Here is an 18,275-nt window from a genome sequence, read left to right as displayed (position 1 = left end):
TTAATCGAAATGAATGATTGTGGGTGAAACGAGGAAACTCTGAGAAAACCCACGGGCACCATGTTGTCCATAGGGATGGGCACGAGCGAGTTTTCTTTGAAACTCGACTTGACTTGAAACAGGCATCTTTGAGCTCGACTCGAGAACTCGGCTCGAAAAATTTGCTACAACTCGACTCGAATTCTGGTCGAGTTTCGAGTCGAGTCGAGTCAAAACGAGCTAATTCGAGCTAAACCGTGTATGTAGTTCCAAGTACTCCCTTCAAGTATCCTACATAGTCAATATAATTATGAATGATACTACTATTACTACTACTACAAATTATTATTATTATTATTATTATTATTATTATTATTATTATTATTATTATTATTATTATTATTATTATTATTATTATTATTATTATTATTATTCAAGTTCCTTAATTTTAGCTTTCAACAAGTTATCAGTCCTTGTCCGAGGCTTTTGTGAATGTTTCTGAACAAGTACCTTTTTTTACAGGATGAGGGTGTTAGCCTTACCCAAACCCCCAAGCTGGAGGACCACTCCTAGTCGTCTGTCCGCGACTGCTTATTCAGTATATTCGCAGCTAACCTCTATATCTAGAGGCCTTCTCCTCGATCCGCAACCTGAGGACGCGCCATGCTGTGGTGACAGAAACCCACGTTAATAATAGTAAAAATAAAAATATTCGGGACATGTATAAGGGGATCAGCGAATTTAAGAAAGGCTATCAACCTCGTGCTTATATATTAAAGAAATCTGACGGAACAGTTCTCACCGATACGGATAGCCTCTTAAATAGATGGAAAGATTTTTTTGACGATTTGCTGAACACGCAGCCAAAAAGTAATGTGCGTGGAGAAAAGGAGATACACACCGCAGAACCGTATATTCCAGAACCCAATCGAATAGAAGTGGAAGCCGCTATAAAGAAATTAAAGAAACACAAATCTCCGGGTGTAGATGAAATTCCGGCTGAGTTAATTTTAGCTGGAGGCGAAAAATTGTGGAACAAGATACACAAACTCATTCTCCTTATCTGGAACAAGGAAGAATTGCCACAAGAGTGGAAAGAGTCAATCATTGTTCCAATTCACAAGAAAGGCGACAAAACTGACTGTAATAATTATCGAGGCATTTCTCTTCTGTCAACATCCTATAAAATCCTTTCAAATATTCTGTTAGCAAGATTGACTCCATACGCAGATGAAATTATTGGAGATTATCAGTGCGGATTTAGACGAAATCGATCAACTATCGACCAAATATTTACCATTCGCCAAATACTCGAAAAGAAGTGGGAATACAATACCCCGGTACATCAACTATTTATTGATTTTAGAAAGGCTTACGACTCGGTTAGGAGAGAAACATTATACAACGTTCTTACAGAACTTGGAATACCGAGAAAGCTAATTAGATTAATTAAGATATGTTTAAGTGAATCCCAAAGTAAAGTCCGGGTAGGAAAATTTTTGTCCACGAGCTTCCACGTCGAAAATGGCCTGAAACAAGGAGATGCGTTGTCGCCATTATTATTTAACTTTGTGCTGGAATACGCCATAAGGAAAATCAAAGATAGCAACCAGGGCCTAGAGTTGAACGGCATTCACCAGGTTATGGCATATGCTGATGATGTAAATTTAATAGGGGATGATAGGAGAACAGTAGAAATAAATGCAGAGATCTTATTAAACGCTTGCAGGGACATGGGTTTAGAAGTAAATGCAGAGAAAACTAAATACATGGAAGTGCGTCGGGACCGTAATACGGCAAATTGTGGAGGCGTTAAAATATTAAATAATGCTTTTGATAAAGTAGATACTTTCAAATATTTAGGATCAATATTAACAGACGAAAATCATATTCACGAAGAAATTAAATGTCGACTAAAAGCAGGGAATTCGTGTTACTATTCGGTTCAAAATCTCTTGTCGTCGCGAATTCTGTCGAGGAATTTGAAGCTTAAAATATATAAAACGATAATCATGCCTGTTGTTCTGTATGGTTGTGAAACATGGTCGCTTACTCTGAGGGAAGAACATAGACTGAAAGTATTTGAGAACAGGATCCTGAGAAGAATATTCGGACCCAAGAGGAACGAGAATGGGGAATGGCGGAAGCTTCATAACGAGGAACTACATAGTTTATACGGTTTACCCAACATTGTTAGGGTCGTCAAGTCTAGGAGGCTTAGGTGGGCGGGTCATGTAGCTAGAATGGAAGAAAGTAGAAACGCTTTCAAAGTCTTGACTGGTAGACCCATAGGAAAACGACCATTAGGAAGACCTAGGCGCAGATGGGAGGACAATATTAAGATGGATCTCGCAGAGATAGGAATACAAAGTAGAAACTGGATGCAATTAGCTAAGGATAGAAGTCAGTGGAGAGCTTTTGTGAACGCGGCACTGAACCTCCGGGTTCCATAGGCCATAGAGTTAGTTAGTTATTATTATTATTATTATTATTATTATTATTATTATTATTATTATTATTATTATTATTATTATTATTATTATTATTATTATTATTATTATTATTATTATTATTATCATCATCATCATAACAGCACCGTTATAACCATGAAAGATAGGCGGTATGTATCTGAATACTGAAAACTAACTGATTTTCGATCTCGGTCGTCGAGAAGTCTTCAGAAGGCAAGGACATCTGTCACGAGGTTCTGGCTTTGAGATCCGGAGGCGTAATTATTCGGACTCGAGCCAAATATTATTAAAAGGGCGCCGGCCAAACATGTTCAAAATTGGTCGGCCCGGGTTTAGGGTTGACAAGGGCTTAAGCAGCTTGGCTCACAGCTCATTCACTATCGAGCCGAACTGAGAAGTGAACTGATCCAACAGTTCACCCGATCGAGCTGGCTCGTACCAATGGCTCATCCGAGCCGAACTGAACCGAGCTGATTGCTCACCCAACCGAGCCAGTTCGATCCATCGGCTCAATTGAGCCGAGTCTATGACTTATCCCATCCGAGCCGATGGCTCAACCCAATGGAGCCGGCTTGAGCAGTTCGCTCAGTTGAACTGAGCCGAGCCGGTTTTCATCACTACTCGGGTTGGGCTTCCATTATCGGGACGAGACGAGACACACTGAAAGTACCCCACAATATACACTAAAAGTACGAGACGAGATGCACCCCTGTCGAGAGCAACACTAAAAGTATTCCACATTACTGGTTACATTTCTCATGGCTTTCGCTTTCCAGTCTAATCAGGCCATGATTTCAAAACGAGTAAAAACGAGCTGAACGAGCGAGCCATTTATCAAACTTGACTCGGATCGGAATCGAATTGAGAAAATTATTTTTGACTCGACTCGAAACTCGAGTCGAATTCGAGTCGAGTCGAATTTTAGCTCGACTCATGCCCATCCTGAGATGTCGACCACAAACTCGAGTGGCTGGGTATTGAACCAGACCTCCTTGCACCAGAGGTAAGCGCTCTGAGACGTTTTTATATTTTCATTTCCATTTTTTTAAATTCACTCCAACCAGAACCTCCATGATCTAGTTAACCCCTTTAATGAAAAAAGTGCCTTTACCCTCGTTAGACGCGCTTCGTATACGGCGCTAAATCGCATCGTCGGGGAATGTGTCGGCAAGGTTCGTAAAATTCGTGCCATCCCCAGATAAGAAAAAGAACAAAAAAAAAAAAAAAAAAAAAAAAAACCACTTGGAAAGTAATTTTTGAAAACAACATCCCCATTAAAGGGATTAATCTTACAGTTAGTTACTTAATTCCATACGACACGGACACATATAGAAACTTCGAGAACAGTTTGATAAATTCCATACACGTTCTTCAGGGGTGCTGGAACCTTACGATTATCAGGCTAACGCTTTAGACCGCTTGACTACACTCACCGGCTACCGTGCACTCTATAGATTGTGCAGAGGCCATGGTTAACGAATGTAGAAAAGTTTATAGACGAGGTTTACGAGTCCTCTCACCTAGATGAGATAAACCAGTCATTTCCAACTGTCCGATCTATGATGTAGAAGCAGGCCTTTAGGCTGGCCGCTAATTGACAGCAGGACAGCCTATCTAAGCTGAAGAGCAGCACAAGAAACTGTAAACAATGAAATCGAACCTTGTGTCGCACAGTCAAGGAGAGAAGACGTAGTGTAGATAAGGCCTTTCTAATGGAATGTTACCGTTTCCTGAGACTCAGCTCCAGTAAAGAGGGATAGGGGAAAAATAATTGTGAGAGTGCAACGAGTGCTTATGATACTAGTCACGAAAATTATATGAGAGCCAAGTTCAAAGATCAATTACGGACTAAAATGAGAGGCGAGTTTGATTATGTTCAGTGGAGCATTTATACTTCTTTGTCACACAGCTCCACAAATACTAATATCGGTCTATAAGTTTAGCAAATGTGAAGTGGTCGGGATGTTTACTATCACATCTTTGCAGAAATTCCTTTAAACTGATGCAGGAGATTTAGGATTTAGGATTTTAGATTTCTGAGCTCTCGGTACATAAGGCCATTTAGCCCGTCACATTGTAAGGGATGACGTCCCTCGGCGAGCACACAAAGAGAAGGAAGAAAGGATTGGGGAAGGAAGGAAGCGGCGTGGGACTTATAAGTTAGGTTACTTAAAAGAGTCTGTAGATGCATGATATGACGAACAAGTATGATTTATTGGAAAATACCAAACTCTTTCATTATTCTTAAAGTCCTCACCAGTCCACTCTTACTTTCCACTATCAATTTCTTCTGATTACTACGTTAGTTTGATCTTTATATCTGTACACTCTAAAATATGTGTCTCACATAGTAGATAATTACTTCTTGCAGTTTTTCTATTTTTTGAAGACTTCTATCAACATCTCTGACAAAGGTAGCAAGTTGGCCGATATGGGAAATGTCATTACTACCGTCAATCGCCAACAAATAAGCATTGAAATTTCTTACTATCAGCATAGTAATACCGCCGCATTACTATGCTGATAGCTTTAAAATCCGGTATTTGATCTGGACAAAGTTCTGGTGCTTCAATTGAAGATTTCATCACTAAACGGTCGCAGTTTTCTAGTTATGTGGCATACTTCCTATTCTCTGCTACAATGATCATTGCTCGTAGGTTTTTCGTTCAGTTATTTGATGATTACAGAACGATTGTCATTTTTTCATACCTAATAAAACACAATACTGTTCTGCACATACAGACAGAAAACAGTTGGACATTCATGGCCTATTAAAGTAAAATATCGCTGTAACATATAACCAGCGGCGTATTTAGAGGGGGGCTTCAGGGCTTAAGCCCCCCCGAAATCTTGCTATAGTAAAGTATATGAAATATCTTGCAGAATTATCACATTTTCAGGCAAAGCCCCCCCCCGAAAGTTAGCAAAGCCCTCCCCGAAACAAAATCGTAAATACGCCACTGCATATAACGTATTCAAAATTGCGAAATTGTTTTATGCCTCTCGCTTTCTCTATTTAATATGTGTTGAAACATCTCGTTTTAACGAGTTTCAAATTTCCAGTATAACGAATGAAAACGGCTTTATATTACCTTTTTCTCTATATTTAACTTTATTTTTCCAAAATATGTGATATCAATTCTTTTTATAATATATTTTATAACATTATTTTATTATTGAGATGATATGGTTCCCATTTTTACTTCCGAGCTACGAAAGGGAAAAGAAAAGTAAGGTGATCGTGAAAGAAATCAAATTCGAGATTTCAATGGATTTACACATTTTATGCCCCACAGATATCGAAAAAATGATTTCAGTATAATTTTCAAATTTTCTTCCTACCCCTAAAAGTATGGGTAGTTTACTTAAGGGTAAAAATAAAAATTTGCCGTATTCTCTAAATGTCCCTAACGATTTTGTTTATATTTCGTAAATCAATTTTTCAAACAACCCCATCATGTAATAGTATAAGTCACTTCTCTGGGAAAAGTCTGAGAAGGAGTAGTTTATTCTTGGGGGGAGTTCTTTCCGACGATTTTTCTCAAAAACTACTCACGCGATTTTGTCCATACTTCATAAATAAATATTTCACTAACAACATGAAATATAGCATAATTCATTTTGCCTCAAAATACAGGATGGCGCGGAGTCGACTGACACGTTTCAAAGTTGAATATTTCGCAGGGGCGATAGCTTGGAGTGGGTTGCAGCTGGGGGATTGGAAAAGAATAGGATGCCATTTTATAGGAATACCGTAATAGTTATCATGGACATCGTTGGAACGTTGAGCAATGTGTTTTCTGTGTTCGTACTTATTACGAAACGAAATCAGTCATTAAAGTGCAGCGATTGTTCAGGAATTTCATTGTTACCTGACATTCCGCCAAAGATCCATTGTAACAGTAACATGGTTCTTATGAAATCCCATCCTATCCACTTTCTATCCCCCAGCCGGAACCCACTCCAAGCTATTCCGCCTGTGCAATATTCAATTTTGAAATGAATCACACCGTATGCACTAGGGGTGGTTTATTCTTGGGACAATTTTCTCAAAAATGACTCAGGCGATTTTATTCGTGCTTCATAAACAAATATTTCATTAACAACATGAAAATATGGCATAACTCACTTGTCCTTAAAAAAAAAAAAAATGTATAAGGAAGATATTTTACAATTTTCTCAAAAATGACTCAGACGATTGTCTTCATATTTTATAAATAAATATTTCATTAGTAACTTTTCCATATAGTATAAATCGTTTGTGCTGAAAAAATCTAACTAGAGATGACTTCAAACTTGAATCTTCAAACTGGTCTTCATAATCTATTAGCTGTTATCACACTGATTACCTACGCGGAAATGTTTTGTTATATTTATTGTTTTATAGCTGAAACACTAACTTATTTTCAAGTTAAATTATTTACATATATACAGTATGGCAATTAGAAAACGAGACTTTTTTGGGGGGAGTGGGCTGCAAAGATAGTTTTTGCACGAAAATTTTTTATAGTGGTGATCTTGCGTGTCACCTTGGGAATACGTGCAGGAATGGCCGGTCGCCAGAGTGATGCGACTTAGTCTTCGATAGATTTGCAATTCTCGATTCATCAATGAAAAACAGAGTGTATATAAACTTCTGTGCACGCTTAGGTCCAATAAAAGCATTTGAAATATTGAACAAGGTTTATGGAGGCAACTGACTTCTTCTTTGTCATGTTTTGGACGAAAGGTTCAGTGCTAGAAGGGAGTCTGTGGAGGATGATGAGCTTCCACAACTTTCATTTCTTTAAATCCACCGTTATTAGTTGCTGAATAGGCTAATTATTCATCCCTGCGAGATCTAATGTTATCTTGATACCTCCTTTCCTGTCATTCAAACTGGTATCTCGAACTTTCTTAATCATTTCAGTAAGTTTTCACTTTGTCACTCGTCATATGAAGTTTAACCCCACATTTTGAGAATGCTGTACTGTAAATAAGTCATTAGAAAATGTTCTACATAATTCATCAAATAAGGAATAATCATGATCTAAATATTTGGAGTGATTTTGTACAGGTCACTCAAAGGAGGATCCAGGGGGATCGGGGCGATTACCCCCCGGAAGAGGCAACTTTCTTATTTTATATATCAATAAAACCAATCCAAGAGCTTGGAACTCTTAAACATAGTTCTAAGTAGCAGTATTACATTCCGCCTTACCCCCCCCCCCCCCAAAAAAAAAATTCGTCCTTGATCCGCCCCTGGCGTCACTGTTGTTATAAAAGCTTCACTTTTGTTTCTACCTGACGTTTTAGGGGAAGGGACGCTTTAACCATGAATGGACGACAATAATTACAAAACATATTGAACAAATAAGAACCAATTATGCCCTAAATATTGTTGTGAATTGATTTGATGTGGCATCCTTGGGTTCGGAAATGAGAAATTAACTATCTTAGCCATGTTATATGGGACGCTGTGCATATGAACAAGTGTGATTCACCGAACATTGTCGGTGTCTTGAACAAATAAGAACATGTTTTTTATCTAAATATTGTTGATGGTGTTGAATTTTAAAACTTTTGATTATGGATGATCTATTTTGTACTTAACCCTTTAACTGACACAGTTCTCTGAGATGACAGACGTAATACTACGTCGTAGCCATAAGAACCTTAAAACTATGAAACAATGATGTATGTTTCATACAAACAACAATAGCACACAACAATAAACAAAAAAAAAGTTACAAAGACGTTCCCGAATCACCAAGACGAAAAAATGAAATGAAATTTTTAAGTTTTACGTCCCACGATTATGCTGGCTAGGCTAAAGGAGACGGTGATGATGAGAACTGAATGAAATGGTGGAATGAAGAAAATGGGAGCACGCAGAGGAAACCCACGCACACGGTGTTTATCCACCATAAAGCAGGGATAAACCTGCACCTTTGCGGGAGCAGGGTTTGAACCCAGGACCCCATGTACCAGAGGTGAACGCTCTACTACTGAGCCACCGCGGCCCACCAAGACGTTTGCTGCTGTTTTAAAATGCAGTTTATGTTTCTTTTATTACAGCAGCAGCAATGTTCTTCTTATGAGGAACAATGTGCTATCTGTTACCAAAAGCCAATGTCGTTTGCAAATTATGCTCATTCAGAGCCATCTACTGATTGGTTTCCGATTTAAATGTAAGAAGAAAAGTTTTCAAGAGAGACCTTCGTTATTGCTACTGAACATTAGTGACGTTTTAGTCAAGACGTAATACTACGTCGTAGCCGTTTTAACTGCACATATGCCATGACGTAGTACTACGCCATAACCAGTGAAAGGGTTAAAAGTGTATGTCCAAATGTTGTTTTGAAAAGCATTGTGGATAACAAAGCATATATATACAGTGGCGGATCCAAGGGGAGGGCTATAGGGGCTATAGCTACCCCTTGACGCTCAGGTATACACTGGATAAAATGGGCTTCAATGCTGTTTTACACTGGATAAAACGGCAAAATATGATTTAGCCCCTCCCTTGATCATATCCTGGATCCGCTCCTGTATATATATATATATATATATATATATATATATATATATATATATATATATAGATAGATAGATAGATAGATAGATAGATAGATAGATAGATATAGATATAGATATGTGTGTGTATATTAAAGATGTGAATTATTTTCCAGGAATAATCAATATTTTAAAATGTCAAGCACCTTAAGTTAAAGAATAATGGATAGTGCTTATTTGTCTTCATTGAAAGAGAATGAGTTCGGTATTGTTGAAGATCTCGACGATGGAACAAGAGAGGCAACAGTTTACATGTTCAAACGGACAATAAATCTTGGATCAAGCACTCCCACAGCAAATCCTTCTGCATCAGTTACTGGAGCTGGATCTGGAACTCCATTTGGACCGTTATCTCATTGGGCTCTGGTATTCCATTTCATCGATGGTTGTTGGAGAACAGCTGACGGTTTGTTGTTAACGGTCGTAATAGTAATAATAATAATAATAATAATAATAATAATAATAATAATAATAATAATAATAATAATAATAATAATAATAATAATAATAATAATAATAATGTTCAATACTTTTTAAAAAATCGAATGACAATGCTAGTAAAGGAAGTGAGAACAAGCAATTCAGAATATCAACAATTTGTTGACCGCTACCAGGTCCGCTGACCCTTACCGAAACTCAGCCATCCCTAAGACAGCTTCAGCGCTATCTGAAACTTTCAGTTATTTGTTTCTACAATACGGTAGGGTCAACTATACGCTAGTCCAGTGTGCGAATTAGATAATTTATACTGGGCGGGGATAAAATTAAGTTAATAGGACGTAGCGTCTGAAGGCGCAATAATTCAAATAAGACAATAATGCCACCCCCTCCCACATACACACGTACTTAAATATGACATGACAGGAGATTTTTTAATTTAATAAATCTACGGACAATAACTATGTATATATTACCTGACATGCACACACCACACCTAACCTTTCTGAATGTGTTTAAATACCCCTTGCCCGGCTACTCTTGTGCGCGTAGCTGTCTTACTTAATAATTCGGCCCATTTACTTTCCTAGAAGTTTGCGTCGACGCAAAGCAAAATTTGCGTTTTAATTTGCGTCGGTACTGCTGGAATTCAATATGGTGTTGGCCCACCCTTAGCCTTGATGGCAGTTTCCACTCTCGCAGGCATACTTTCAATCAGGTGCTGGAAGGTTTCTTTGGGAATGGCAGCCCATTCTTCACGGAGTGTTGAACTGAAGAGAGTTATCGATGTAGATCGGTGAGGCTTTGCACGAAGTCGGCGTTCCAAAACACCCCAAAGGTGTTGTATAGGATTCAAATCAGGACTCTGTGCAGGCCAGTCCATTATAGGGATGTTGTGGTCGTGTAATCACTCCGCCACAAGCAGTGCAGTATGAACAGGTGCTCGATCGTGTTGAAAGATGGAATCGCTATCCCCGAATTCTCTTCAACAGTGGAAAGCAAGAAGGTGCTTAAAACATCAATGTAGGCCTGCACTGTGAGAGTGCCACGCAAAACAACAAGGCGTGCAAGGCCCCTCCAAGAAGAACACGGCTACACTGTAACACCACCACCTCCGAATTTTACTGTTGGCACTACACTCGCTGACAAAGGACGTTCACCGGGCATTCGCCATACCCACACCCTGCCATCGGATCGCCACATTGTATACCGTGATTCGTCATTACACACAACGTTTTTCCACTGTTCAATCGTCCAATGTTTACGCTCCTTACACCAAGCGAATCGTCGTTTGGCATTTACCTGCGTGATATGTGGCTTATGAGCAGCCGCTCAACCATGAGATCCAAGTTTTCTCACCTCACGCCTAACTGTCATAGTATTTGAGTGGATCCTGATGCAGTTTGGAATTCCTATGTGATGGTCTGGATAGATGTCTGCCTATTACACTTTACGACCCTCTTCAACTGTTGGCGGTCTCTGTCAGTCAACAGACGAGGTCGGCCTGTACGCTTTTGTGCTGTACGTGTCCCTTCACGTTTCCACTTCACTATAACGTCAGACACAATGGACCTAGGGATGTTTAGGAGTGTGGAAATCTCGCATACAGACTTCTGACACAAGTGACACCCAATCACCTTAAGACGATAAATCACTGGTTCTTCCTTTTTATAATAATATTATCTGAGCCATTGAAACAAAGCACACACTGCTCCTTATTTCATTCCATTTATTTATATCCTATATTGTTACATTGTTGTCTTGCCTACCACGTATTGACAATCTCATTATTTTTATGACATTTGAATATCTTTTTGTATATTTGACAATTATATTATTTTTAACTAACTTCTTCTTCAAAATAACCTGGGTTAGTACATATAAAAATACTTATTGACCAAAAATATAAAAAAATATACAACGTACTGTTGTATATAATGACGCCCGAAAGGACTTTTCTTTTTATTCATTAACTTTCATAAAAAGAAAAATAATTCTGGACCGTTTACATATACATGTGAATTATTCGAGTTTTCGAATGCACCTCGTATATTTAAAAATTACAATTTATAGAACTATACATATATTTCCTATTTAACTCTATAACAATATTATTATCATATTTATCATATTTATTTTAAACTTTATTATCATCTTCATATATTTATACGTTTCATCGACGATAAGGCGCATTCGAAATTAGATTAACAAGTTATTTAAGTCCTTTTTCGGGTCCATTAAATGCTGGTTACAAGCTATTAATTATTTACTCGGGTATCATGAAGAAGGTTTTAAAAAAGATGTATGTGATATTCATATAGTTGTTCCTTGAACACATGATCGATTATAAGATATAATTAAACAAAATATAGATCGAGATTGAAATATCGATAATAATCAGGACATAACATAATAATTAACGTCTTATTAACATCACAACATGAATAATGAGATTGGTATTACATGTTGGAAATTATAAGAAAAACATAACATTACGATATTTGTAGACATAATTTGAGTAATTGCAATCATATACATGAACTTAAAATACGAACAACATATGAAATCATAATAACATTTGAAGCAAAATCAAATTGAGTGCGGTCCCCTCAGACACCGTAACTCCGATCTAAGTTACATGTCCAACAAATTCCTTATAGAAAACAAAACTTATTAACTTCAATATATATCCTCGCATTACAAAGATGCTTTTCAATATACTTCAATAACATAGAACACGAATAATGAGATTGCTAATACAAATATCGAAGAAAAAACATAACCTTAAGCCATTTGGTCAAATTAAGAATCGATTTGATATGTCTTTTCGGACGCCTCTACATCAGGTTAAGTTACATGACTAACAAGTTCATTCAAGTCACATTGAAAGTTCCAAATCGGAATACGGTTTTCCGCTTTCTTTACTTCTACAGTTCTTAGTTTCTTACGTGTATTACCATGATACCTGCCATCTGGACAGCGTTTCAAACAAATCGCCTTATTTCGGCTGTGTTTAGGTGGTGTTGTATTATCGGCCAAATCAGGTTCAATTCTTCTTCGTTTCACAGGTGGTGAAATATTGTGTCTTCTAATGGATCTGTATTTATCCTTTACATGATATCCACAATAGTCTGTCCTGCATTGTTTTTCGTTTCTTCCGTAATTAGATTGCGTTATGTTACCGGTACCATTATGTTCGGTTGTGCAATTACTACCACTGTTACTGTCACAACTAGGTTTAGTTACCTGACTACTATTACGGTTGCTATTATGATTAGGTTCGCTTACCTTACCGGTAAAATTAGGTTTGGTTCTCATTCCTTTTACTTCTGTCGAAGTATCAGGTCTCTTAACATATCTGTACCTCTTCTTTCCACAATGTTCACGGTACTTTGTCCTTTCTCGGGTTTTGTTTCTTTTGTGATTAAGTTCAGTTGTATCACCGGTACACATGAATTTAACATCTTGCTCATTGAGGTCACGATAGAAACCAAGGCTTAAGTTTAGAATTGCCCCTCCAGTCTGAACGTGCCCTTGGACTTTGCAACATACAAAAAACAGTCCTTAAAGTATTAAAAATTGCTACATTTCACTTAACTTTAGTACTCGGTGGGCTTCGCAAAAATTTAAAAGGTTTTCTTCATTATTTTTGAGCATCCTTACACCTGTTCGCCATATTTTACAACTACCATGCTGCTGAAACCTTCCGCAAATGCTTCCGCATCTGGCAAATAGCACTAACTTCCACATGTCTTTTCTCGTATTAAACATAACTCTCATGCTGAACTTACATTCCTAAACATCAAATAAAAACTTCAAATTATCATTTCTTACCTCATTTCTCCTGTAAATTTTCCTGATTTTTATAAAAAGCGGAGGGGTAACTCTAAACTTAACCCGAAACCAACGCACTGTATCACGTTCTGTGAAAGCATCATCGGATTGTGTACTAACATCATTCTAGTCCTCCCGTTGAATGAACAATTCAACAGATTTAATTCACTTGACCAATCAACACAAGCACTAATAGGAACACATGTTTTCTTTCTGCGTTTCACAAATATTGGAATCAACTTAACTTCTGCTAGATGAACCATAGGATTGATATCATGTTGAATATATTGTGAATTCAAACAATCAATAGCGTTCTCAAGATGAGGAAGATCGTAACTTGCCGCATACTGATAACTACCAGAATCTTCGTTATACGCTACGTCCATAAGACAATCAATAGTATTCGCATGTAAGGAAAAGTCAGGATAATCTAAACCAGCACTACACCAGAAGAAGATTTTCCTGTATGTTTGGTGGACTGCTCGCGTCATCGAGCATCGGCAACTGCTACCGTTGAGCCATGTTCAAGAAAAACTCGAAAGTCTGGAGCCAACACTTCTGAATCGCAGGATACAGATTCCTGATACAGGACAATGTTAAGCCCCACCTCGCTAGGATGACCCGGGACACCATTCTACGCATTGGATGGGAAACAATATTGCATCCGCTATACTCTCCAGACATTGCACCGTCCGATTATCACCTGTTCCATTTTTTGGACTATCACCTTAGAGAACGCCAGTTCAAATCTCTAGTAGAGGTGCGAAATGTACTTGGTACTTTCTTCGCTTTACCAAGTTCTACCGCGATTGAATCTATGGGCTTCCAGATTGTTGGCAGTTGGTCGTCGATGCTGATGGGGACTATTTTTGATCATCCAGGAACGTCTTACGTGACAAATCGATGTTCGAAGGTGGTGGGTGTAAAAGCGACAGAACTTTCTTGGTTACCTTTATAATTTATCCTCATATTGAATTTGAATCCCCCCCTCCAAAAAAGCTTTGGACTTCTCCCGAAATAAATCCCTTCGTACGTTTCTGTAGTAATCCATCAAGTAGTTTTTAAGATTGTTTTATTTCCCGGGCGAATGTACACACGGATCGACAGGGTAAGTATAGAAAGGCGTTTTGGTAAACCAAACACCTTAAAAAGGAACTTGTGTTTTGTTTGTACATTTTTCCTTGAGAAGAGGCAGACTTTCCGTTGATATAATTCTTTCTTTTGAAATCAGCATTCTTCATTCATAATTCTTTTATTTGAAATGTTTTGCGTTGTGATCATAGTCCAGTTAAACAATAATAATAATAATAATAATAATAATAATAATAATAATAATAATAATAATAATAATAATAATAATAATAATAATAATAATAATAATAAAAATGGAAAAGCATTTTGTTTATAGACACTTTTTTGAGTACCGAGTTTTCTTTCCTTTTCGGAAATGTGGACGGTTCGAAAGATTTTAAATAATAGTCTACAATATTATTTTTACTATTTCTATTAATTTCGCTTTTTGTTATGCATATATTTTAATCACGCCCTTCCGTAGCCATAGGAGCTAAATACACGGTTCTGATTGGTTGAAGTTACCCGTTTCTCGCCACTTAGCATACACATAGCACAAATCAAACGCCTAATGTTGTCGATTATCCTGGCGAAGCATACCAGCGCAAGGGTTATATATATAATATGAAGTATCCTCGCGCACAGAAGACAGGGGGTTCTTATGTATACTATTACCACATAATCTTTTTAAAAACGTCTACTGCTTTAGTGTTCTATTTCTAACTCAGATTTTACCTGTAGCAAATTCCATCATTTTTTTTTTTTTCAGCAATAGGTGATGAGAACGGTGTATTAGTTCCAAACTACATCAAGCTACGACCTCCAGTGCAAGGAACGTATGAAAAAATTGGAACAGTGATCACGTCTCCAGCAACAATTCGAGCACTTGTTGTTACCAATGAGCTGAACGGAAAACTGTATCACCTGGTTACGTGTAACTGTCAGGAATGGATTAAAAAGTTATGCGAAGATCTTGTGGAAGAGATTCACGGAAATGTTGGCAAACACTACACTTCTAGCAATTTTACAACGTATACAGTTGGAGGTGGCATATTGGTCGGATTATTGGCTATATTTGCAAGTAGATAACTCAGAACAAAATTTTCGGCGTACAGCACCTTGTATTTCCAAGTTTGGTAATGTAACGCTTCAGTATGTAGGGAACACTGAATTTGTAGAATAGGCTATTACATAAAATACTAAATAGTTATTTATTTAGTTAATTATGTTGTCGATGGAGCTTCACATAGAATCAAATAAACTACTTTATACATACATTTATTTCTTATTATATTGCTAAAATTTTTGTCACAAAAGAAGGTCCATGTTCCGTTAAGGGGGTCCAAAGCTACACTGGATCCCCTTAAGCTAACCTAATCTGACCTGACCTAAGCTAACCTAACCTGACCTAACCTAACCTAACCTAATATAACGTTATATTATGTAATCAAACTAAAATCAATAGAAAGAAGTGGTGTCAAAGACACTGGACCCCCTTAACGGAATATTGACCCAAAATAATATTAAAACAACTCATTTTGTAGATTTAAAAACAGTATTTTTATTTTCGTTATTTACAGGAGAGTACTCAACCTTCCCTCCTTAATCTTACTTCATACTTCACGTCAAAAGTGTTCGTCCAACAAGTTTCTTCAGCTGATAATCTAAATTTACTAATCTAACGATATTTCGTAGCATGTTTGCAATACTTTCCCTCGACTTTTGAACAACTCTCATTACCCGTATATTACATAATATAGAATATCTAGTATAAACACAGTCAACTTTATATGGTGCCTTCCATTTCAATTCAGGCAGAGCATGTACCATCACCATCTCAGATATTGTTGAAACTTTTTTTACAGCAACTAGACATGTTTTTAAGAGACCCATATTTTTTTGTTTTGTCGAAAAAAATTTTCCCGCCAAGTAATGGGCCATCAAAGACGGGGAGTACAATTTATGAATTGTAGAAGACATGGAAAATGGTCAACTTCGGAGCCTCACCATTCGGCTATGGAGACAGGTAGAGTTATAATTCTTGTTGTGGTATGTACATAGGGATATAAATAAACTATATTTTATTATAGTTTGGTTTGCGCATGTGTATCTTTTTGTACATAAATTAACAAATGAACGTCAATTTATCTGAAAAGTCGAAGTTTGCGAATTTTTTTTCGAGCACTTCCGGTTCGAATTTTAAGGTTCTGTTTTCCGGGTTGGTAAGACCTGGTTACCCGCTTTCCGAAAAAAATTTTGTATCGCTTCTGTGTGCAACCGTTTTGTCGCAAAAAATTCGAGAAATTGTAAAATTTTCAAAAATCGCCATTTTTGGGCGCCATTTTCTCGAAAACACCATCTTTTAAAATTCTGAAATTTTGTCAGATGGTTCAACTTTACATGAATAATAAACACACCAAATACCATTCTCGACCAATGCTTCATGAATTAACTGCAGCCTTTTAAAGTTAGCAAAGTTTCGTTAACTTTGATGTCACAGTTAGCAACACTGGGAACAATAAAAGTGCAATAATTTGATGATGTTTGTGGTTCACATTTATTAAATGAAGAATAAAAGATTTTCTTGACTGTTTTTTTTTCATTATTTTGATCAAGAAGGCTCTCTGAAATAGTAAAATGAGCCTTCTCCTACTCCTCAGTTTCCTTAAACCGAAATAATCTGAGGTGGAAATTACGATTACGAAACACACAAATTTTAAGTTTACTTGAAATCCAATAAATTCTGATGATCTACAAAAAGCCTGAACTATTACGTCAGTGATGATTTGGAATGCTCCAGACAAAGTCTCATTTAAGTGCGATGTCATTACAGTGATCGAAAAAGGACAAAAAGTGAAAAAAAAAATGAAACGTTTTCTTACGCGTTCCAAAGAAATTTACTGACTTTTTAAACAGAACAATCGCAACATAAGAATGGGTCACTCGGAATTTTACAGTATTCCTCTAAAGTGGGTCAGTCCGCAACCTGCGAGGGAAATGTGTATGTGTGTGTGTATTGTGCAAATTGTAAGTTAGCTGCTACTGCGTTACTACAAATCAAAGGTTCAGCCTGTATTCAAGCTGTCATGAGTGACCTATTTCCTTTAGTAGTATGATCCATAGAAAATGACAACTGTCTTCTTCAAGAATGTGGTGAATGTCCCGGAGTGGAAGGAATAAGTATGGAATCTTTAATCATTGATCCTGATGAAAATGAAAGTGTTACGTATGCCATATGGGAAAACAATAATCTCGTTAAAAAAAAAAAAAAAAAAAAAAAAAAACTGTGCCATTTTCTGTTTTCGTATCGTGGATTGCTGGTTTAACTGTAAGAAATGTAGTTCACGACTACATCAAGAAAATCCAAAGAGAATTAATTGCTACCGAAAAGCACCGTATAAAATTTCAAGATACAAATCCTACTTTACTTCATGTGGACTTCGCTGAAAACTGGACTGTTATTCTGCAAAGTGAAATTCAGAGTTATCACCGGAATATGAAACAACTGACTGTTTTGTTGTAATAAAAGACGATAAAACACACGATTCGGCTCATGTACTCATAGCCATAGACAAGATTCTAAAAATACTCGAAGAAAAGCGAAAATATAGGTTATAGAAAAAGGTTCTCATACGTGGAAATAAGTGTCTACAATTTCCCAAACCGTGTCAGTGATTTATGATGGTGCTGCATCCGACTTTAAAAATCGCTTTCAGATGTTCGACATGCAGACAGGTCCGATAAAGCAGTGGTTTTGCAGTGAAACCGGCCATGCAAGGGTCTCTGCGACGGTATTGAGGAGGGGGAAGTGTAAAGAATGTGGCAACGCGGCATAACCGTAAGCAAAAACAGATACACAGTATTAAAATCGCAGGAGAAAAACATGAAATGAAATCTTTGTTTTACGTCCCACGTTTATACCGGTTA

The 18,275-nt window shown here is 37.2% G+C and overlaps 1 protein-coding gene across 2 annotated transcripts in view; it reads left to right on the top strand.

The window, feature by feature from the left end:
- Positions 1–15,609, top strand: part of LOC145668213 (uncharacterized) — a 65,779-nt gene extending 50,170 nt beyond the window's left edge. For both annotated transcript variants that reach the window (XM_081735864.1, XM_081735863.1), the window contains 2 exons: positions 9,122–9,411; positions 15,118–15,609. In XM_081735864.1, the coding sequence (XP_081591990.1) occupies positions 9,168–9,411; positions 15,118–15,437 (564 nt within the window). In that variant the 5' untranslated portion in view covers positions 9,122–9,167 and the 3' untranslated portion in view covers positions 15,438–15,609. The remainder of the gene's footprint in view (positions 1–9,121; positions 9,412–15,117) is intronic.
- The last annotated feature ends 2,666 nt before the right edge of the window (positions 15,610–18,275 follow it).

This window comes from Thermobia domestica, chromosome 13 (genome assembly GCF_964235325.1).
Source record: "Thermobia domestica chromosome 13, izTheDome1.hap1.1, whole genome shotgun sequence".
Taxonomy (NCBI): Eukaryota; Metazoa; Arthropoda; class Insecta; order Zygentoma; family Lepismatidae; genus Thermobia; species Thermobia domestica.
Note: the sequence above shows the minus strand (reverse complement) of the source record. Positions and strands in the feature narration are given on the sequence as shown.